Consider the following 18,954-nt stretch of genomic DNA (forward strand, 5'->3'; position numbering starts at 1 on the left):
AAGCTCTACTGCCAAATGTTGATGATCAGACAATGTGAATCTATGAGTATAAAGCATTGAAGCAGAAAAGGCTCTCTTTTCATTAGCATACTTATTTAAGCTGGTATTGGGGGGAAGGAGGCAGAAAGAGACAAAGCAAGGAAAAAGTAGCTATGTTCAGAGCTTCTCCTTATATGAGCATTCCAGCATTTTGGATATGGCCCATTGCTTAGCAAATAAAACTTCCCAGTAAGAAATTACTACATGTTTTTTAACTGATGTAAGCAGCATTGGTTTTTCTTTGCACGCATAGTCACTAAACCGTGCAAGTGAGAACACAAATTCATCCTCTTTGGCATCTGCAAACAAAACATTGCAGTTTATGGGGGTGGAGGAATCGACCTCCTACCAAACCCTTTTGTCTTCATGTGGGTGTTTTTCAACTTGCTTTGCTTTCCAGAGAAACATTGCTGAGACTTTCTGTGCCCACGGCACTTTTTAGGTTTTTTCCTTCCTTGCTGGTGAGCCCTCAGCTCTGTTGGCTGGTGTACAAGCAAGCAACAGTATAGCCAGGCACTTGCCATGCTACATTAAGGAACTGCTCAGCAGAGGCTGTTGTTTAAACAGAGCAGATGGGCTGGGGGAGATGATGCTCTAGAAAATGCTTTCTTTCCACCTACTTGGCATGGCTGTATCAGACCACATTCGATGAGGAAGTGCTTCACTTACAACAACCTTCCAGTACCTAAAAGGGGCATACAAGAAATATGGAGAAACTTTTTTAAGAGCAAGTAGTGATAGGACAAGGGGGAATGGTTTTAAACTGAAAAAGGGCAGATTTACGTTAGATATTAGGAAGAAATTCTTTACTATGAATGTGGTGAGGCACTGGAACTGGCTTCCTAGGGAAGCTGTGGCTGCCCCACCTTGGGAAGCATTGAAGGCCAGGCTGGATGGGGCTCTGAGAAACCTGGATGGGGTCCCTGGCTGTTGGGAGGTTGGACATATGTGGTCTTTAAGGCCCCTTCCAACCCAAACAATTCTGTGATTCTACGAAACACAGCAGTTCCTGCGTTCATGGCTGTTCTGGTGCCGCTGCTGTGATGATCCTCATTCCTAATACAGTTTTCTCAAATACTGTAATGACCAAAGGGTAGCTTTACCTATAAAGGCAACACTGTTGCTTCAACCATTTCTGCTTGCTCCCTGTTTTCCAGTGGTTTCAAACACAGGATTGAGTCAGGCTATTGTATAGCTGAGGAACAGTGCAAACTTTCAATAAAAACCAACTGCATAGGTCCTGATACCTAAAAACTCAAATTTCAGTTAAGTGAACAGAGCCAAACAGACGGTGAAGCCCCAGAAGCAGTGCCTGGGAAACCTGTAGCTTTACTTATTCCCAGTGCCTTCAGGAATACAGGTGATCTTGTCTTGAGGCAGGGAATGGTTTGTGTGACCTCTCAGATTCCCACCCAGCTCTAATATTCCATAAATTCTCCATGTATCTCCTTAGCCTTTGAAAACCAGTATGTGCCTTCACTTCAGAATAAAAAAGCATCGATCTAAAACTTTGTTGTATTGTTTGATGTGCTTTCAGGCACGTAAGCTTTTCAAGTTGCTTGGGTTTGGCTTTGTTTTTTGGTGTTTTTTTCAGTGATATCACTTGCTCTAAATCCAGATACTTGCCCCTTTATAAACCCTGCCTCACCCACTCTCTTTTAATCACATTCAGCTCTAGAGGAAGCACAATAATGTTTTAGGTCAAACAGGTGTTCTTCCTAAACTCTTTAACTTATCTCCATCCAAAAGAATGTCTGGTTTTGCTTTTTCTTTCTTATAGTATCATTTGGTCCAGTAAAAGATGTTTTACCCCTCTCTAGGAGCCTTGCTTTGTTTCTCACTATAGACCACCATAGCTGCAACAATACTACAGGAAGGGCCATGTGATTGTCCTGCATCTGGGGGCAACTAGAACCCACTTGCACATCACTCTAAAGGGTTTTCATGTATTGGTGAAATACAGTAAGCATGTTGCAGTACAATAAGGCTGCTTCCGAAAGGGATTAGTCTAGAGTATCTAGTCAAAAGCTTGACATTTTGTCTCTGATTTTAGTCTTCAGATGTTATTTGTGTTAATTCAAGACCAGCACAGAAAAATGAAGGTGCAAAATGTAGTTCTCGTTGGGAAAGTGTGAATATGTCCTAGAGTTCACTGAGTATAAATCACCCATGTATGAGAAATAAAATAGGCTGCATTGATTTTTTGTGTATTTATGTGTGGAGCTGATCCAAATTGTGTAGAAAAATGTATGTAACTACAGGAATTAAGAGCTAGAAGTGATCATCTTCCAACAATCCAGAAATTAAGTTTAAATCTCTGCTGTGACTTTGTAAGATGCAAGATATTTGTTTGCTGGGGTTTTTTTTTTTCCATTTTTCTTACAGACTTGGAAACTTTTGTCATGTACCTGCTGCATATCACATGTAGTCACACAGGATTCCAGGACCTGTCAACTTGCTCTTTTTATTCTGCAATCCCTCCCCCTCTCCCTGTCAATATGCCCTTTTCGAATCTTGGAGTTGATAAGGGGCAGGCTTTGTTGCTCCTTGTGTAGGAAACTCCTACTTAGAAGCTGCAGAAGAAGCAGAGCTTTCGGGATGCACCCTGTGGTCAAAGCTCAAGAAATATTTTTGAAGCTTCGGCTGGGAAGTCTCTGTGTGATACTGCACCTGTCAGTACCACAGTACGGTGTTAAATCCTCACAAGATGGTACCTGTGTCCTGAGTGCTTTAAAGTGTAGCATTGACAACCAGTTAAAGTTTCAGTTTTATGTACGTGTTTCCCTTTTTCCCCCACGAGTTTGGTAGGAACATTAGCTGTGTAATCGCAGCCAAATTCCAGCTTTTCTCTGACTTGGCAGATTCATCCATGTAACTGTCCTGCATCCAGGGGCAACTGGAAGATGGTTCTTGTACTTCAGGCTCAATTTCCATGACATTAGGGAAAGCTAATCCTCCACCCATCTTTTGAGGTAGAAAGTTCAACGCACGAAGTCCAGACTATTGAGGACATTAGAGCTGAATTTAAGATTCTGGAGCTTGGCAAAGCTCATATTCCTGAGCTTTTCTGAATATATGCAAAGTATATAGTGTGCTTTTAAATGAACATAAACACTTTATGAAGGTTTTTGCAGTAGGAAGAGCAAGGGTTTGTGCTGTCAAATATATGCATCGTGCCAGCATGGGTGTTGCCCTTGGAGGCTACAAATTGCTATCAAAGGGAGAGGGATAAGGTCAGATCTTTCTCGGAGGCTCCTCACTTACTCTATTGGACACTTCCCTACAGATTTAGTCATGGCAATGGTATTGTGCCCATTTGGTGATAGAAGGCTGTTTTGTTGGTGTTATAAAGAATACCTGAATGTTTCAGTGTGGAATCTCAGAACTGCTGAGAAGTGAGGGAGCTGCTGTTAGTGCACAATTCCAAGTTACAGTTCAGGCTTAATCCTGCGTGCTAATTTGGAAAGTATCTTTTCAAAACTGAAGCTGTACTTAAATCCTGAATGGTTGTTCTTACACACAGAGGGCATGTATAGACATGTCATTTGGTAATATGCAAGCCACTTGTAACTGTGGGAGAGCTTGAAATAACACATTCAGCAAAAGCAGTATCCTTTACTGCACACGTTATTATGGAAGACTTTCTTTTTTTAAATGAGCAGTAAGAGAGCTAGATGTTGTAAAAATTACAACCACAGCTAGACCAAAGGTGTTCCTAATGCAAACTTTGGTTACCAAGTAGAAATTAGATGTATCCATTTAAAAGCAAAGGGAAAAAGGTCTAGTTGACATGAAACTGTCCACATGGTGGCACACTTACTCCATAGCATCATCGAATCTCAGCTTAGGGGTGGAAAGGACCTTAAGATCATAAAGTTCCAACCCCCTTGCTATGGGCAGGGACACCTCACACTAAACCATATCACCCAAGGCTCTGTCCAACCCGGCCTTGAACACCGCCAGGGATGGAGCATTCACAGCTTCAATGGGCAACCTATTCCAGTGCCTCACCACCCTCACAGTAAAGAACTTCTTCCTTATATCCATAGCTTCCCCTGTTTAAGGTTTAACCTGTTACTCCTTGTCCTATCACTACAGTCCTAGTGAAGAGAGTCCCTCTCTAGTATCCTTGTAGTCCCCCTTCAGATACTGGAAGGCTGCTATGAGGTCTCCATGCAGCCTTCTCTTCTCCAGGCTGAACAGCCCCAACTTCCCTCAGCCTGTCTTCATTCAGGAGGTGCTCCAGTCCCCTGATCATCCTCATGGCCCTCCTCTGGACTTGCTGCAACAGCTCCATGTACTTATGTTGAGGACACCAGAACTGCACACAGTATTCCAATAAGGTCTCACGAGAGCAGAGTAGAGGGGCAGGATCACCTCCTTCGACCTGCTGATGACACTCCTCTTGATGCAGCCCAGGATACGGTTGGCTTTCTGGGCTGTAAGCGCGCACTGAAGCCAGCTTGTGTTCAGTTTCTCATTGACCAACACTCCCAAGTCCTTCTCCATAGGGCTGCTCTGAATCTCTTCTCCATGGACAAAACAAGATAGGTCACCACACCCCACCACTATTAATGGCTACAGTCTTTAATGTTTGTAATATTTAGAGCTGCCAGACGTTGAAGGGCTGACCTGGTGCATAAGGCTTAGCGCACCTTGCTGCTGTGTTACTTCTCCACACTAAGGATTGGTGGCTTTTTAAATAAGACTTCTTTTTTTTTTCCCATTTCTTTCTTCTTGAGTAAAGAAAGTGATTTTGTGTTCATGTCTGACCTTTCACATTTTGCAAAATACTATGTGTGGTTTTTCTTCTCTGTGCCAGAAACACCATGGTGCTCCCCCATTAAAGTGAAACATGGTTATGCAAACTGCAGGACACCTCAAGGGGAATATTATAAGAATGTACTGGGGACAAGATGTGATATTCGCTGTCAAAAAGGCTATGAACTGCATGGCCCTCAGCAGCTAATTTGTCAATCAAGCAAACGCTGGTCTGGGAAAGTGCTGTGCAAACGTAAGTAGCTATGAAATCTGCATGTGGTGCTTGCGGTGCAGGCAAAGGAAAATAAACTCTATTTGCCTTTGAAATGGTGATCTTCAGATTGTTACTGGTATTTTAAACATTGACAGTATAATTGGTTATGCATACTGGTTTGCTGTTGAGGATCTTACTGTGGTACATTGCATGGCATCATGAGTGGTACAAATACTCTTAGCAGGGAGGGAATGTTTTATGAGTGTGGGATTTTGATTTGTGTGTTTTATGACAGAGCCATAAAGCTGCTTTAAAATATTGCTCATTTTGGATTTTGTAAATTGACATTATTCGTATTGGCTGTCTAAATGGGCTCTCAAAACATTTTCAGAGAAGAATAGGTACTTGTCATCTTTTTCTTGTATAAATATAGTATTAGGCCCCTAATGTGTACATAAAGTTAAATATGAAATGCAGCTAATAAGAACAGTCTGAAAAACCTCATGTGGCAAATTACATTCTCCCACATGACATTTACTAGCCGTGTCTGTATTTCGATGTAATATCCCACATTCACATTACTCTAAAGGGGAGATAACAGGTTTCTAGAAGTCCTTGTTTTCTGTTCCAGAAAAGCGCTGCCCCACACTGTCCATGCCCACCAATGGGGGCTTCAAGTGCTTAGATGGTGCCTACTTTGACTCGAGGTGTGAGTACTACTGTTCACCAGGATACCAGCTGAAAGGCGACCGTATAGTAACGTGCATGGACAACAAAGTTTGGAGTGGCCGGCCAGCATCCTGTGTTGGTAAGTAGAATGATGGGATTTCATCCCAGAAAGTCAGCATCTTGAGGGTCCTGCTGGTGCCGAAGTCCTCCAAATAAATTCCAAAATGCTTTTTTTATCAGGCTCCTGGGGAGAAAAAGAAACTCTTGCTTTTGAGGAAGCAGAGGAAAGTTTCCAAGGGATACAGCATACTGTCTGCTACTTAATACTTTTAGTCCCAAGTGGCAGACTGACTTCCTTATACACAAGCTATCAGTCTAAGCATTATCACTTCAACGAAGATGAGGCTGGTGTAAACGGTCAGTGCCTTACAATGCTTGTAACAGCTTTCACTGACTTTCACTGATCTCCTGGGTGACTCCTGGGTTGGGAATCCATAATTGCTGTGCTGCTGTTCTAGTATGTTCTCTGTTCTGGAGCCTGTCATGCTTTGTGTAGCTTAATGATAAAACAGGTTTGAAGCTAAACCCTTTGTCTGACGTGTTGCTTTTCTTTCTTGGGATCATGGTCCCCAAATATATCCAGGGAATACAAATGGATTGTAGCTACCAGCATGATTACAGTGAGCTAAACTACATTTCAGCCTAGTTCACATTAGTTACATTGCATAGTAAGCTGTCTCCTGGGAACCTTGGCTGGAATAGTTTTTATATACATAAATGAAAAGCAAGATAAACAAATACTGAGATTTAACTGTCCTTACTACTAATGAGATTTCAACAGATAGATAGTGAAGTCTCAGCTTCTGCTCTTGTTTCTAGGAAGTCTCTGATAAAAGCTTCAGCAGCCACCCACAAAGGAAAGTATTTTTTGGCTATCTGAATTGGCTTCCAGTAATTTAAGCTTGTGGGTGGTTGAGTATTTGTGCTCAGTGTTTTCGGTGTATGATAACTTGGTTTTCCTAAGAATTCCTGTGGCTCAGTCTACATTAGCAAATGGCTTTGGACTCTCTCCACTGTGGCCTGATGTTCATAGAATTTTTTCAGGTTCCCAGTTATTTGGTGTTGTACAAATGTAGAAATGAGCCTGCTGCTTAGGTCTAGACTGTTTGTGTGGGCTCTTGTTTCTTATTTACAAAAACAAACCTTGTCCTTCTCAGTGGTGTGGGCAGAGGAAGAAAAACAAACCCTTTTAAATTTGGGAATGATAAAATGTTGTCCTCTGTATTTCCTGGCACTTCCAGAATCTCATCTGTTTGCAGCAACAGGGTGCTTATTACAGAGGATGCTTTCTTGCAGAGTAGAGTAAGCAAGTATGTCTTAAGCAAAAAAAAAATAATAAAAGAAGTTAAGTTAGTGCTACAACATTTTTTTGATTCCAAAAATGTTGGATAGCTGTTGCACAGGGTATGATTGCAAGTCCCAAGTAACCCAGTAAAAGTAATACTATTATTTAAGTTCTGGTAATACCACATAGGATGGAGAAGACACCTTATAACCTTGGATGCACACAGTATCTTTATGCAAATAGTGAGTTACGCAGTTAGCAAACTGTTTAATAAGGTTATCAATGCAGTTTCCAATTGAATACATGTCCCTTACTGTATGTAATTTGTAGTTATAGAAAACTCATCAGTGAACTGCAGCCTACGAAAGCTTACTAGTGGCCAGGGGACAACTGGCTGAACAGCTCACTTCCAGCTGACAAGTAAAATTAAGGTGAAATACAAAGTATTTCTTACTTTAGCATATAAGCAATTAGTTGCACAGTAGGGATGTTAGGTGTAATCACAGGCACGGGCTCATAAAGTTCATGACATAGGTAAGGAAGTAGCCTGAGGACAGCACAGCTATTGGCATCAAGTATGGAAAAATTACTGTAGACCTGAATTCATAACCCTCTTATAAACAAGGTGCTTTCCTCTACCTTTTTGTACTACAGTTGCACTGCTTAGTATTTTTCACAAAACTGTGGGGTTCACAGTGCAATGGTGAAGATCCGTATACGAAAGGCATAAGGCAAACATCATTGCTGGGCGAGGTATTCATTAAAAGGGGGTAAACAGATTTAATTTTTCTTTTTTTAATGAAAGAAAATTAGGTATGTTTTAGCAGTCACTTTATGGAAGCTCTTACAGACGGTGAGTGTTCTGTCCTAACAAAGCAGACCGTATGTTCCCTGTCCCCCTCCTATAAGAAGAATGATATCCTTCATGTTGCTGAAATAACTTTGTTTAATAAAGATCAATGTACAGCTGCTTTTTATCAGTAAGCTAAAAATGCCAATACTCATTTGAATAATATTTCCATTATAACCTTAATGCACTGTAACATAGAAATGGATATTTTTGTCTAGAGGATTGAAAAATGTCACGCTCTTCTATGAAGGTTTCATAGTCCTGCTGATTGTATGATACAGATTGTGGTAAATAGTTGTCACCATGCTAAGTCATCCTTTTGTCACATCCTAAGACTGTATTGATAGGTCGTTAACAAACAGCTTCCAACTATGAATGTCTGAAACAAGCTTTGCACTCTGAGTCATTAATTATACAGGCCCTGATAATGGATGTTTCGAAATACAGAGCAATGCCTTGTGGAGGGTGGTGGGGAGAGCAGGAAAATCTTTTTCATTCTGCCTTTTATGATTTCCAGTCTCTTCATCTCTTTATGCTTTTTACATAGACTAATGTTTTGAATTAACTCCCAGCCATTGTTTAATGTCATCAGCAATAAGTAATAACAGCACGTTTATGCAGCAGCAAACCATTTACCTATCCCATAAGACTTCTGAATAAGCAAGCAGGGGGCATTCAGTACATCTCTGTTTCTTTCTTCTTGTCTTCCCAAATTCACAAACCATGAGAAAGGCAGTTAACAAGCTCTTTAAATTTTATGGAAATGGTAAATGTGGCCAGTCCCAGAAGTATGATTTAAAAAAAAATATAAATCTAAAACCCATTTGAAAACTTAGCTTTTTTCTCCACATGGTTCAAAAGGCTGCTTTAAAATTTAGTATTCCAGTGCTGGCCTCCTGATGCCATGTCTGCAATGACACCTTCCTATGAGGAGCCAGAGCACCATTTGCTGTTGCTGAGTAGCCAAGAAAAGTGACAGTCTACAAGAATGTGGCTGAACAGCACCACATTGTTTATGAAAACTCAGTTTTCCTGCCCATGAATTAAACCTTGCAGGCGGGATTTCACCTGTGTAATACATAGCCCTGCTAAACAGCTTAAGTAAATCCGCCTGGCTTTTCATTGGTCTTTCAGCAGTGACACTGTAGTAAGACTAGCTGTATGGGGTCAGATACCTTGCAGCATGTCCTGGCTCCAACTTTGGCCAGAAATAGTTATTAAGTGGGAAAGTCCGACAGTCTGTCACTTACAGGATGATTTGTTCATCCTGATAAAGCCTCCCCAGCAGTCAGCAGTCTTGTGGGTTCTTCTGCTAGGGTTTGTTTTGTTTAGGTTTCTAGCCTGCAGGTAGGTACTTTGCTCACATCATACGTTTTATTGAAGGGTTTGGGGGGGGGGGGGGGGGGGTGTGTGTTTAAATTTCATCACTTGTGTATTTGCTTGGATGTTCTGTGGTTGCCTTCTCTGCATTTATATGGGTTGGTTTTTGTTAAGACCTGTCTTCTTCTGCCAAGCTGTGGCCACAGGGGTTAATGTACCATAGATCAGCTGCACTTTTGTACAAGGCACAAGCAAAAAGACTCGAGTGCTGTTTGGTTTAACACATCCCAGTGGCCACTGCAGATAAAGAGCCTTTTTGGTAGACAGCTGCTTCCTCTTGGTCCATTTCAAAGCAGAGTTATTCTGGTGGGGTTCATTTAGTGCCTGTTGAATGCGAAGAGGCAGTTGAAATGACCAGAGAGAATATCCTTTCCTGGAATTTTTAAGTCCAGCTCAAAAGGCTGCCTGGCTGCTGGGTGCTTGGTGAGTAGGTTCCCACAGTAACTGTATTGTTTGTCTCTGTGATGTGCAAGTCCAAGCTGGTTTATACCAACCGGCTTTTGCTGCACTAAATAGTGTAATGAGCTTTCTGGTTAATCGTTTAAAACACTGGGCCCTTAAATGCTGTTCTGTCTTTTATTCCAGCATTAAGTTTACTTAATGTATACTGTCCATAGCCCAGTAGTGAGCTGTTGCCACAGTAAACTAACCAGAGCCAGAAGCAGCCTTTGAGTTATTTCTTATCCTAATTCAGCTACACTGAGGAGGTATTGATACCAGTGGTAGTCTTGTAGAGTAGGGCAGGGCACATGCTGACTCTAGTGTGAGGAGGTTTTCACATGTAGTGGGAAGGTACCCTAAATGTAACGGAGTGAATAAGACACATGAGGGAAGGAGACAAAGTGCTACCTACAGCTGAAGTGGATGCTTTAAAATCCTGTCCATCCGCATACATAGCAGATAAAGGAAGGAGTGAATAAACTGAGTGATATAGAATACATAAGGAAGAACTAAGTGCCTTATGTATCTTTAGTGAAGGATGTAAAGTACAGGAAGCTTTAAATGCTGCTTAGAGGATTCTGCTGGGTTTTTTTTATTGCTTCACTCCCTGCAGTAAGAACCCTCTCTTGCTAGCTTCACCTTCCAGGAGGATCTACAAAGAAATCAGTAATCCTCCCAGTACTACAGGAAGAGAGATGTATTTTTTCATTGCTTATACACCAAAAGAAATCCCACAGAAATTAGCATGTGTGTAAGAGTTTTCTATTGCTTTCTATTTGCAAGTAAAGAGCAGTCCTGTCTCTTTGCTCATTTTTAAAGCTGGTATGTGACTCCATGGGAGTTATACCTAAAAGGTCTACCACACAGATGAACAAAGAGAGGAAAAGCAGAACATCCAGGTTCCTTGAGTACAATGCTGGGCATCCTTCCTTAGTTCAAAGCTGGGGACTGTGTAAAGAAATTTACAATAACTACTTTTAGTTTTCTACATTGCAAGGCATTGCTTATTGTAATTTCTTACTCTTATGAAGTGAGAAGTACAGGCTCCATATGCCTTGGCTGGGACAGCTCCAGTGTTGAGGAGGCCAGATGAAGGTGGTACTGGTTTACTCTGACAGCAGGTCAAGAGCTGTGAAGAAAATGCATAGTTGTGACAGATTCACAAGTACCCATTTCTGTGCCTTGTATTTCAACAGATACTGAACCTCCAAGAATCCAGTGCCCAAGTGTGAAGGAAAAAACTGCAGAGCCCAACAAGTTGACAGCCAGAGTGTTCTGGGACACCCCTGAGGGACGGGACACTGCTGATGGGATTCTGACAGAGTAGGTGCAACTCTGTAGATGTTTGTATTTTTCCCTTTTTATCCCTGGGGTCCTGGTTAGCAATTCAGCTGATGAAGGTGGCCAGGTTTCCTTTCCACTGATTCACCCAAGATGCTTTCTTATAGCTGTCACATGTCAGTGGCCTGTAAAGAACTGCATGTTTAACTGGAAAAGAAAAAGTTGACAGCTTGGAGGTGAATCATTATGGGCTTCTATGTGAAGGGTAGAAGATTATTGTGGTTGCTTTAGAGCTGATGAAATAATCAACAATAGCATTTTGACTGCACCTGTGAAATTTTCCAGAGCTGCTTTGTGGGTCTTATAAACAAAAAAGTTTTCTTACAGCAAGTTACCTTTTTATACATAAGAATGAAGAGAGACAGCAGCAGAAGCCATTTTGACTGTCTTATAAAACAAACTAAGGTGAATTGTGTCACAAAATAGTATCTGCGATATTCTTTAGGCTTCTTCATGAGGTAGTGCTGGTTACTGCTGTCCCAGCAAACTGCAGTCACCTTTAAAGTAATGCTTCTTGTTTGAAACTCCAGTAGCTTCAAGCATTGGATTTAAACTTAACACTTTCTTCAGAATTTCCTTGACAATGTTTCTGGTTTCACAATCCCCTTTTCCAGAAAAGCAAGGTGTACTTGTGAAGGTTCACCGTCTAATTTTCCTGTCATTATCATGCAGGATTTATGTCAGTTTATTTAGATTATTGGAATGGTAAGCGTATAGAAAGTCTACTTTATTCAGTAAGCAAGTTACATCTTTTAACAGTACAGTAGTGGACCAGTTAAGCTTAAAAGCTCTAAGTTTTAAGCTTAAAGATGTTTACAGTTTTATGTGAGTGTAATAAAGCTGTTGAAAGACACAGTGACATTGCCTTTTTATTGCTATAATTAAATAATATCAGAAAGAAGAATTCATTGCACAGTTAAAAACAAGATTGCTGTTAAGGTTTGATGTTATAATTCTATGGCATTTAAAAGTATTAAAAAAAAAGCCTGATAAAATAAAAACTTTGAAAAGTGTCAGCATAAAGAAATTTTAAAGTCTTTTTGATGTAATGTCTGGCAGGCAGAAAAAAACAAAAGGTGGTTATTATTCCACATAGGTTTTTGTCATATGAGTAACTGTTCCCAGCCCAAAAGAGGCCAGCTATTGATCCGTGGAAGCTTTTCCACAAATCACATCCCTATTTTTTATAAAAATTTGCTGAACTGTGATGTTTACCGATTATGCAGTGCTTCCCTTAAATCACTGGGTCTTGCAGTCCTGTGAGTACATAACCTTTTCCATTACACGGAACACTGCTCAACCTCATGCTTCAATAGTGAGGATACATTTAATGTGTTTGAATTCTCCTGCTGTGTTTGCAGGATAAGAACAAGGTCCAGGTGAAAATGCTGCTGTGGATCCCCATGCCCTTCTGCTGTGACAGTAAATCTCACTTTGTATTCCATTTGTGTACATATGAGGAGTCACAAGGAGCAGCCAGATAGGGCATATCCCTATTCTAAGAGGCTGGAAATTTACTTACATTCTGCCAGCTCTGAGTTACACTGAAGCCCTGACAGTGGGTTTTTTCATGATATGAAACGTGGGAGGACCAACCTTTTCGTATTTAAGGAAAAGGAAACTTGAGTTCCTTTGGGCATGGTGAGATGTTTGGCTACCTTATGAATTGCTTTACAGGAAGTGAGCCCACTCTGCAGGGTGGGACTTTGGCATGTGACTTCAGGGTGGGCTCTTGGTAACAAAACTAAAGGTTTGTCCTTTGCTTACTGTCAGTCTTCAGTCATGCAGCACAGCCAGCCAATCTTTACACCATTGTCAGTAAGAAAATACCAACTATTTTATAAATATTTGTCCTGTTTTATCTCCTGTTTTAGTGTTATATTGAAAGGCTTGCCACCAGGGTCCCATTTTCCAGAAGGCGACCACAAAATCCAATATACTGTGTTTGACAGAGCTGAAAATAAAGGCACTTGCAAATTTCTTGTTAAAGTCAGAGGTAAGAATGATGTTTTACCCTATAAACACAGTCACTGAGTTGCATCTGGCTTAGTAGGCAATTTAAGAAATGTCCTTATTTCTCTATTTGTCTGCAAATGTATGCGTATATAAACTATGTTGATGCTGAAAGGGCGAATTCCATCTTGCTCAAGACCCTGGGGGCCAGGCCTGCGGCAGGGTGGACAGCCTGCACTCCACACATCGGAGAAGAGCTTCATTGATCTGTCCTGCCTCCAGCTCTGCACCCCTTCCCTCCTGATATTTAGCTTGTGAGCTGCTGAAACAAGTATGCAAAGGAGTTTTTTCAGCTGTGACTCACATTCATCAAGCAGGGCTGCCCTTCCACAAGTCCAGATCTTCAAACCTGAAGGTGAATATTCAGAGATGAAACCTGTAGGTTTCAGCTTCAGCTCTCTTTTGTGCTCCATGACCTTTTGTCATCATGATACCACAGTTACCTATACATCTGTATCATTTTAGTTTACATGTAAATTAAGATGGGGTTGGTTGGTTGTTTGGAGTTTTTAAGTACATGACTAATAACATAGAAAGCACACAGAAAAATATCTCCTATATTGGTATTCCACTGGCCATGCTACCCTAGTAACAAACGGGGTGATTCATGCCTTGTCCCCTTGTGTTTTCTTTGCCCTCTTGCTTGAAGTCAGGCGCTGTGTGAAATTAAATGCCCCAGACAATGGCTACATCAAGTGTTCAGGTGATGGAAATAACTATGGTGCTACATGTGAGTTCTCCTGCACCGGTGGCTATGAGCTGCAAGGAAGCCCAGCTAGAGTATGCCAGTACAATTTGGGGTGGTCAGGAGTGGAGCCAAGCTGTGCACGTGAGTATTCTACTATTTAACCAGAGCAATGGTTCTTTCTGGCAGTGAGAATTTGTGAAGGGGGTGTGGGGTGCAATGCAGCTGCAAACTTTATTGCCTTGGAGGTAAGAAACTTAAAGATCTTTATCTCCTCGGCCAATTTGCACTTACAGCTGAAACCTTTGCCGCCATTGGCTGCTCCTCCCTAGGATGATGATGATAACTCAGAACTGATAGTGTGTTTTAGATCAAAGCTCTCTTCAAAACTTCACATTCTGAAGTCAATCCATCTTGCAAACCAGAACAGTTTAAGATAAAATTACTGGCTTTAATGAGGCCAGTATTTCACTCATCTCGTCTTTATTATTATTTCCTGTTCTTGTGCTTCTGCTATATAAATGTGCTTTTAGAAGCAGACCTGTTTTCAGTATGCTGTGTAACTTTTAATTTTCATTCTAGCCATGAATCTTAATGTGAATGTGAGGACAGCAGCAGCACTTCTCGATCAATTTTATGAGAAGCGAAGACTGCTAATTATTTCAACTCCTACTGCAGCCAACTTCTTCTACAGGTTGCAGTTGGGAATGCTGCAGGTAAAACAGATTTCAGGGCTGGGATTGAAAGTATTTTTATTTTCTAAAGAAAGACAACAAGATAAGCTCTGCTGTTTAATATAAGCCCACAAAAGTCAGCTATGATATTGTAGCCACTACAGGATCTGGCTGAAGCAGTAATTAATCCAGAACCACGTTTCATGGGTTTGAGTTGAACCAACTCTCCAGCCTCTAATTCAGCTCTCTACTAGATTGTGCTACCTCTGACCAGTTGCTGAATCGCAGGCAGTTCTGGCCCTCATCCATCCTCCCCAAATTAATTTAATATTAATTTATGCTTAGTAATCATACCCTAACTCGAGTCCTAAAGAAGTTGAAAAGAACCCAAACCCTCCAGCACTTCAGTGGTTGCAGTTCATGCAAACTTTGTAACTACAATGCAAGGAAGTGTGAATAGCTTCAGAAATAAGCAGTGCACCAGCAAACAAAGGAGCGGAGACTTAGAACAGAAATAATTCACACTGCTGGGTTAACTTAGCAAGAAAATTCAATATATTGATCAAAATGAAACAGTTTAAGATAGTAAATTTAATGACTATAGTACTTTGCCCACTGCTTGACAGGGGTCAAACAAGTTGGCCAGAAAGAAAACTTTCACAGTCAACTTCAATTTCACATACCTTGCTTTGATTGCCAGATTACTGACTGGCTCAATGCTTAATACCCTGGCATCTTGTCATGTGATTACAAAGACAAATTTATACTTCTAAGAGTAGTGAAGAATCTGTTATTTAACATTGCCTGGAGTCACGAGGCTCTACTTCTTTACAGTGTGAATCAGAGACTTTTCAAACTCAGGCTCAAAAGAGCCCCGTTCTCTCACTGATAACTGACAACTCTTTCTTCTTTTAACCCTTCCAGCCGGCACAGTGTGGGTTAGACCTCCGACATGTTACTGTAGTTGAATTGGTTGGTATCTTCCCAGCACAGATAGGAAGAATAGGTGTAAAGCTGCTGCCCCCATCACTTGCCCTGCAACTCAGGTAAAGTAAGCTCTCACTACCATTGTGTTTGCACCTTAGCATGTGAGATGTATTGCTTTTGATTCTCTGCATCTTGCTTTCTAAATATATATATTCTCCTCTAATATACATAGCTAGACACTGGAAGGTAGATGTTGATGAGTAAGTTTTAGGATTAATTTGCTCTCTATGTAATAGCTACTGCAAACTCATGGGCATTTGGTATTTATGAAATTAAGAGTATAGATGTCAGCTTGTTTCACATTTAAATGGGTCACAGCCATTTAAACGTGAAACAAGCTGATGTCTATGCCACTCTTTCAAATGCCATGTCCTCCTTGCCTGTTTGCTCAGAGTGGATTTCTGAATTATGTTAACCTTCTGTGAACCCTTGTGATCATGTTAGAGGTTTATGATTTTTGGGTGCTGCCACTGAAGAAAGTTCAACCGTGTCTGCATTTGTGCTGGAGTTGGTCTGATGCAGTCCTGACTGGCTACAGCCACTATGCAAGGACAGCCTTGGCACAGCTGCCAGTGCAGCCCCAAATGGCAGTGACAGCCCATCATCTCTGCAGTGCTGCTGGGGGTTGTGGCCAGGCCAGAAGGGAAAGCAGTGGTTGCTCTTTGAAGTCCCACAAGTAGAAATTATATAGGAAATATTTCAAAGGGGAAATTATCTCAGCCTTCTCAGCCTGACTACAACATCAGCAGTTTTACTGATGTGCCTAAACTGTTTTGACTTGGTTTTAGACTGGCAGGGGATTGATTTTCACTTGAAAGGGAAGGATTCAAGTGCCAGCCAGCATTTCCTAGAGCCAGGAGAATGACCAGAGCCAAAAGTGAAAGCCTCATAGGCATGGAAAAAGGTAGTTGTTTAGGAAAAAAAGGCCGGGGGTATTTTAGGCAACATCTGTTGTGATATGCCTGAAGAAATGTCTGCATTTTTCACTGTCCCCAATTAAAACCCATTCCAAATCAGGCTATTTCTTGGATTGCAAAAAAAAAAAAAATTTTTCTCTATAAAAGGTAAAAGAGAGCACAAAGAGCTTTTTTATTCAAGAAAGTTATAATGCTTTAACCCCAGCCAGCACCTAAGTACCCCACAGCAGTTATTTGTTCACTCCCTCCCCACACCCCAAGTGTGATGGGAAGGGGAATCAGAGAAAGGTAAAACCCATGGGGTTGAAATAAGAACAGGTTAATAATTGACATAAGGTAAAATATAATAATGATAACAGAGGAATAAAACCCAAGAAATTCAGTTTGTTTACTACCCGCTGACTGATGCTGAGCCCATCCTCAGACAGTGATTGGTGGCTCTCAGACAACACCCCCCAGTTTCTAAACTGAGCATGGTGTTCTATGGTATGGAATATCCCTCTGGCTAGTTCAGGTCAGCTGTCCTGGCTGTGCTCCCTCCTCACTGGCAGAGCATGAGAGACTGAAAAGTCTTTGATTAAAGTAAGCACTACCTAGCAACAACAAAAAACCCTGGTGTGTTATCAACCCTGTTCTCGCACTAAATCAAAAAAAAACAGCACTGTACCAGCTCCTAGGAAGAAAATTAACTCTATCCCATCTGTCATAAAAGGCTTTTCAGCACAGGAAAGATGGTGTTGGATTGCAGGTCTCTACAGGTGGGGAGTAGTCTTTGTTTCTCCACAGCTGAGACGAGGGAGAAGGAGAGACTTGTCTTTATATTCCCAGAGCTGGCAAGCTGCTTCATCCACTAACTAAAGTTGAAATGGCTTTCTTGTGCCTCTGTAGAAAATGATAAGCTCTGGTAATACCTCATTCCTTGCCTCCCACAACCTTTAATGGAGCTACATTTCAGAAACCGGTATAGAATGACCTGCCCTGCACTCAGTGAAAGTTAGATCTCCATTTGATTTTTTTTTCCTCTGTTACTGCAATGTGTGAATTGCAGCATTCCAGTTCTGGAAGGCACTTAAATCAAAATGAAACACATGCTTAAACATCTTGAATAAAGATACTGTCCAGAATTTGCATTCAGTAAACTAATGAACACAGGTACCCTAGTTAAAACTTGGTACCTTGGAACATTAGCATTAAGATTTATAAAGGGTAATATTTTTAAGTGGGATGAGGCACAAGAGGAATGTAGTTTCCTGTCATCATAGCTTAGGTTCAAATTTCATTTTAGTTTGAATTTAATAGCCAAGTTTCCTAATTGCAAAAACATGTCACATAGAGCACTCAAACATGTTAGAAGGCAAAGGAAGGTCAGTTTTGATACTTTGCACCTCTTTTCCCTGTCCTGAAACCATTCTTTCACAGCTGGCTGAATTTATTTTACCCACAGCAGTGCCATTGACTGACCACATGTCTAAGGCTCTCCTAGTGCAGGAACCCACCCTAGCTGATTCCTTGTTCTTACAGCTGAACAAAGCAGAGCCTGTATAGTCCCTGTTGACCAACCCTGCCACCTTCTGCTGAGTTCCAACAGGCTTGTTCTGCCACTTTCTAGTTTGAAGCGCCTAGGCAGTAGATGATGGGCTTTAACAAGTTCCTTATTTTGCAGGCTGCTGTTAAGGATCCCCCATTACAGTTTCAGCATTGTAGTGATGGACAAGCATGGAATGGACAAGGAACGCTATCCTTTCCCAGCAACCCCAGCTGAGCTATTTGCACTTATTGACAATTTTCCTCTGAGAAAAGAAGAGATGAAGCTGCAAGCAGAAATTGGCCAGTCGTGTCCCTAATTCAGGGTTATAGGGCTTGCAGTTTTCAGTGAATTTTTTTTTAAGTCAACATAATTCTCTTTTTGGTGCTACACAAAGCATGGCTTTTTTAATCACTGACGTAATGGTTTTTTGTGTGTGTTAAGTCGGTCTGGCTGTGTAGCTACTCTGCACAGAAGTATACATGGTGCTTTCATGGTGCTTTTTTTGTACTTTCAGCCATCTTGAGATAAATGTGTACGTAGGATTGCTATCATTGGAATTTCTCGTACAGAGAGTGAAGAACTGAGGCATGTTCTGGGAGTTTATTTTGGATTTTTCATCCAGTGTAAAATTAGGGTTTCTTTCTTACTGTTTGTAAGTCTTTTTATTAATAAAATATTGTTTTGCAAACACATAGTTTTCTAAAATTCCTCTTGCTGACTAAAGCTGATTAATAATTCTGTGATTAAATTCCTCTGCGCAAACCATTACAACAGAGACATTAGCCTCAGACTGAATATGTAAAAGCAACCCAGCAGTGTCTTTCAGTCCTGCTAATAATATGGACGATCACAGACACAGAGCAGCAGCTGAAGCCAACACCAAGTACCTGTTTTCAGGAGCAGAGAGGAGAAGACAGCTGGTAGCAGCAGTATGGAAGCCATTACCAAGAGGAGTATGATAAAGGAACAGTAAGCAGGTAGAAGATGGACAGTAATTAAGAAAGGCCACGTACTATAATGCTTGATAGAAAAATACCCTCTTAGCTGGTATGCTTCTAGCTTTTCATGTCCAGTGGACTTGGAGTAGCAGATTTCATTCCCTCTTCATCT

General features: G+C 41.1%; 1 protein-coding gene across 2 annotated transcripts in view; it reads left to right on the forward strand.

The window, feature by feature from the left end:
• Positions 1-18,536, forward strand: part of SRPX (sushi repeat containing protein X-linked) — a 38,685-nt gene extending 20,149 nt beyond the window's left edge. For both annotated transcript variants that reach the window (XM_057411833.1, XM_057411834.1), the window contains 8 exons: positions 4,862-5,053; positions 5,646-5,822; positions 10,896-11,022; positions 12,915-13,036; positions 13,703-13,882; positions 14,321-14,454; positions 15,337-15,458; positions 17,980-18,536. In XM_057411833.1, the coding sequence (XP_057267816.1) occupies positions 4,862-5,053; positions 5,646-5,822; positions 10,896-11,022; positions 12,915-13,036; positions 13,703-13,882; positions 14,321-14,454; positions 15,337-15,458; positions 17,980-18,160 (1,235 nt within the window). In that variant the 3' untranslated portion in view covers positions 18,161-18,536. The remainder of the gene's footprint in view (positions 1-4,861; positions 5,054-5,645; positions 5,823-10,895; positions 11,023-12,914; positions 13,037-13,702; positions 13,883-14,320; positions 14,455-15,336; positions 15,459-17,979) is intronic.
• Positions 18,537-18,954: the final 418 nt, after the last annotated feature.

The sequence above is a fragment of the Pezoporus wallicus genome, unplaced genomic scaffold (assembly GCF_028554395.1).
Source record: "Pezoporus wallicus isolate ANWC-B61680 ecotype Strahan unplaced genomic scaffold, APGP_CSIRO_Pwel_v1 contig_1438, whole genome shotgun sequence".
Lineage (NCBI taxonomy): Eukaryota > Metazoa > Chordata > Aves > Psittaciformes > Psittacidae > Pezoporus > Pezoporus wallicus.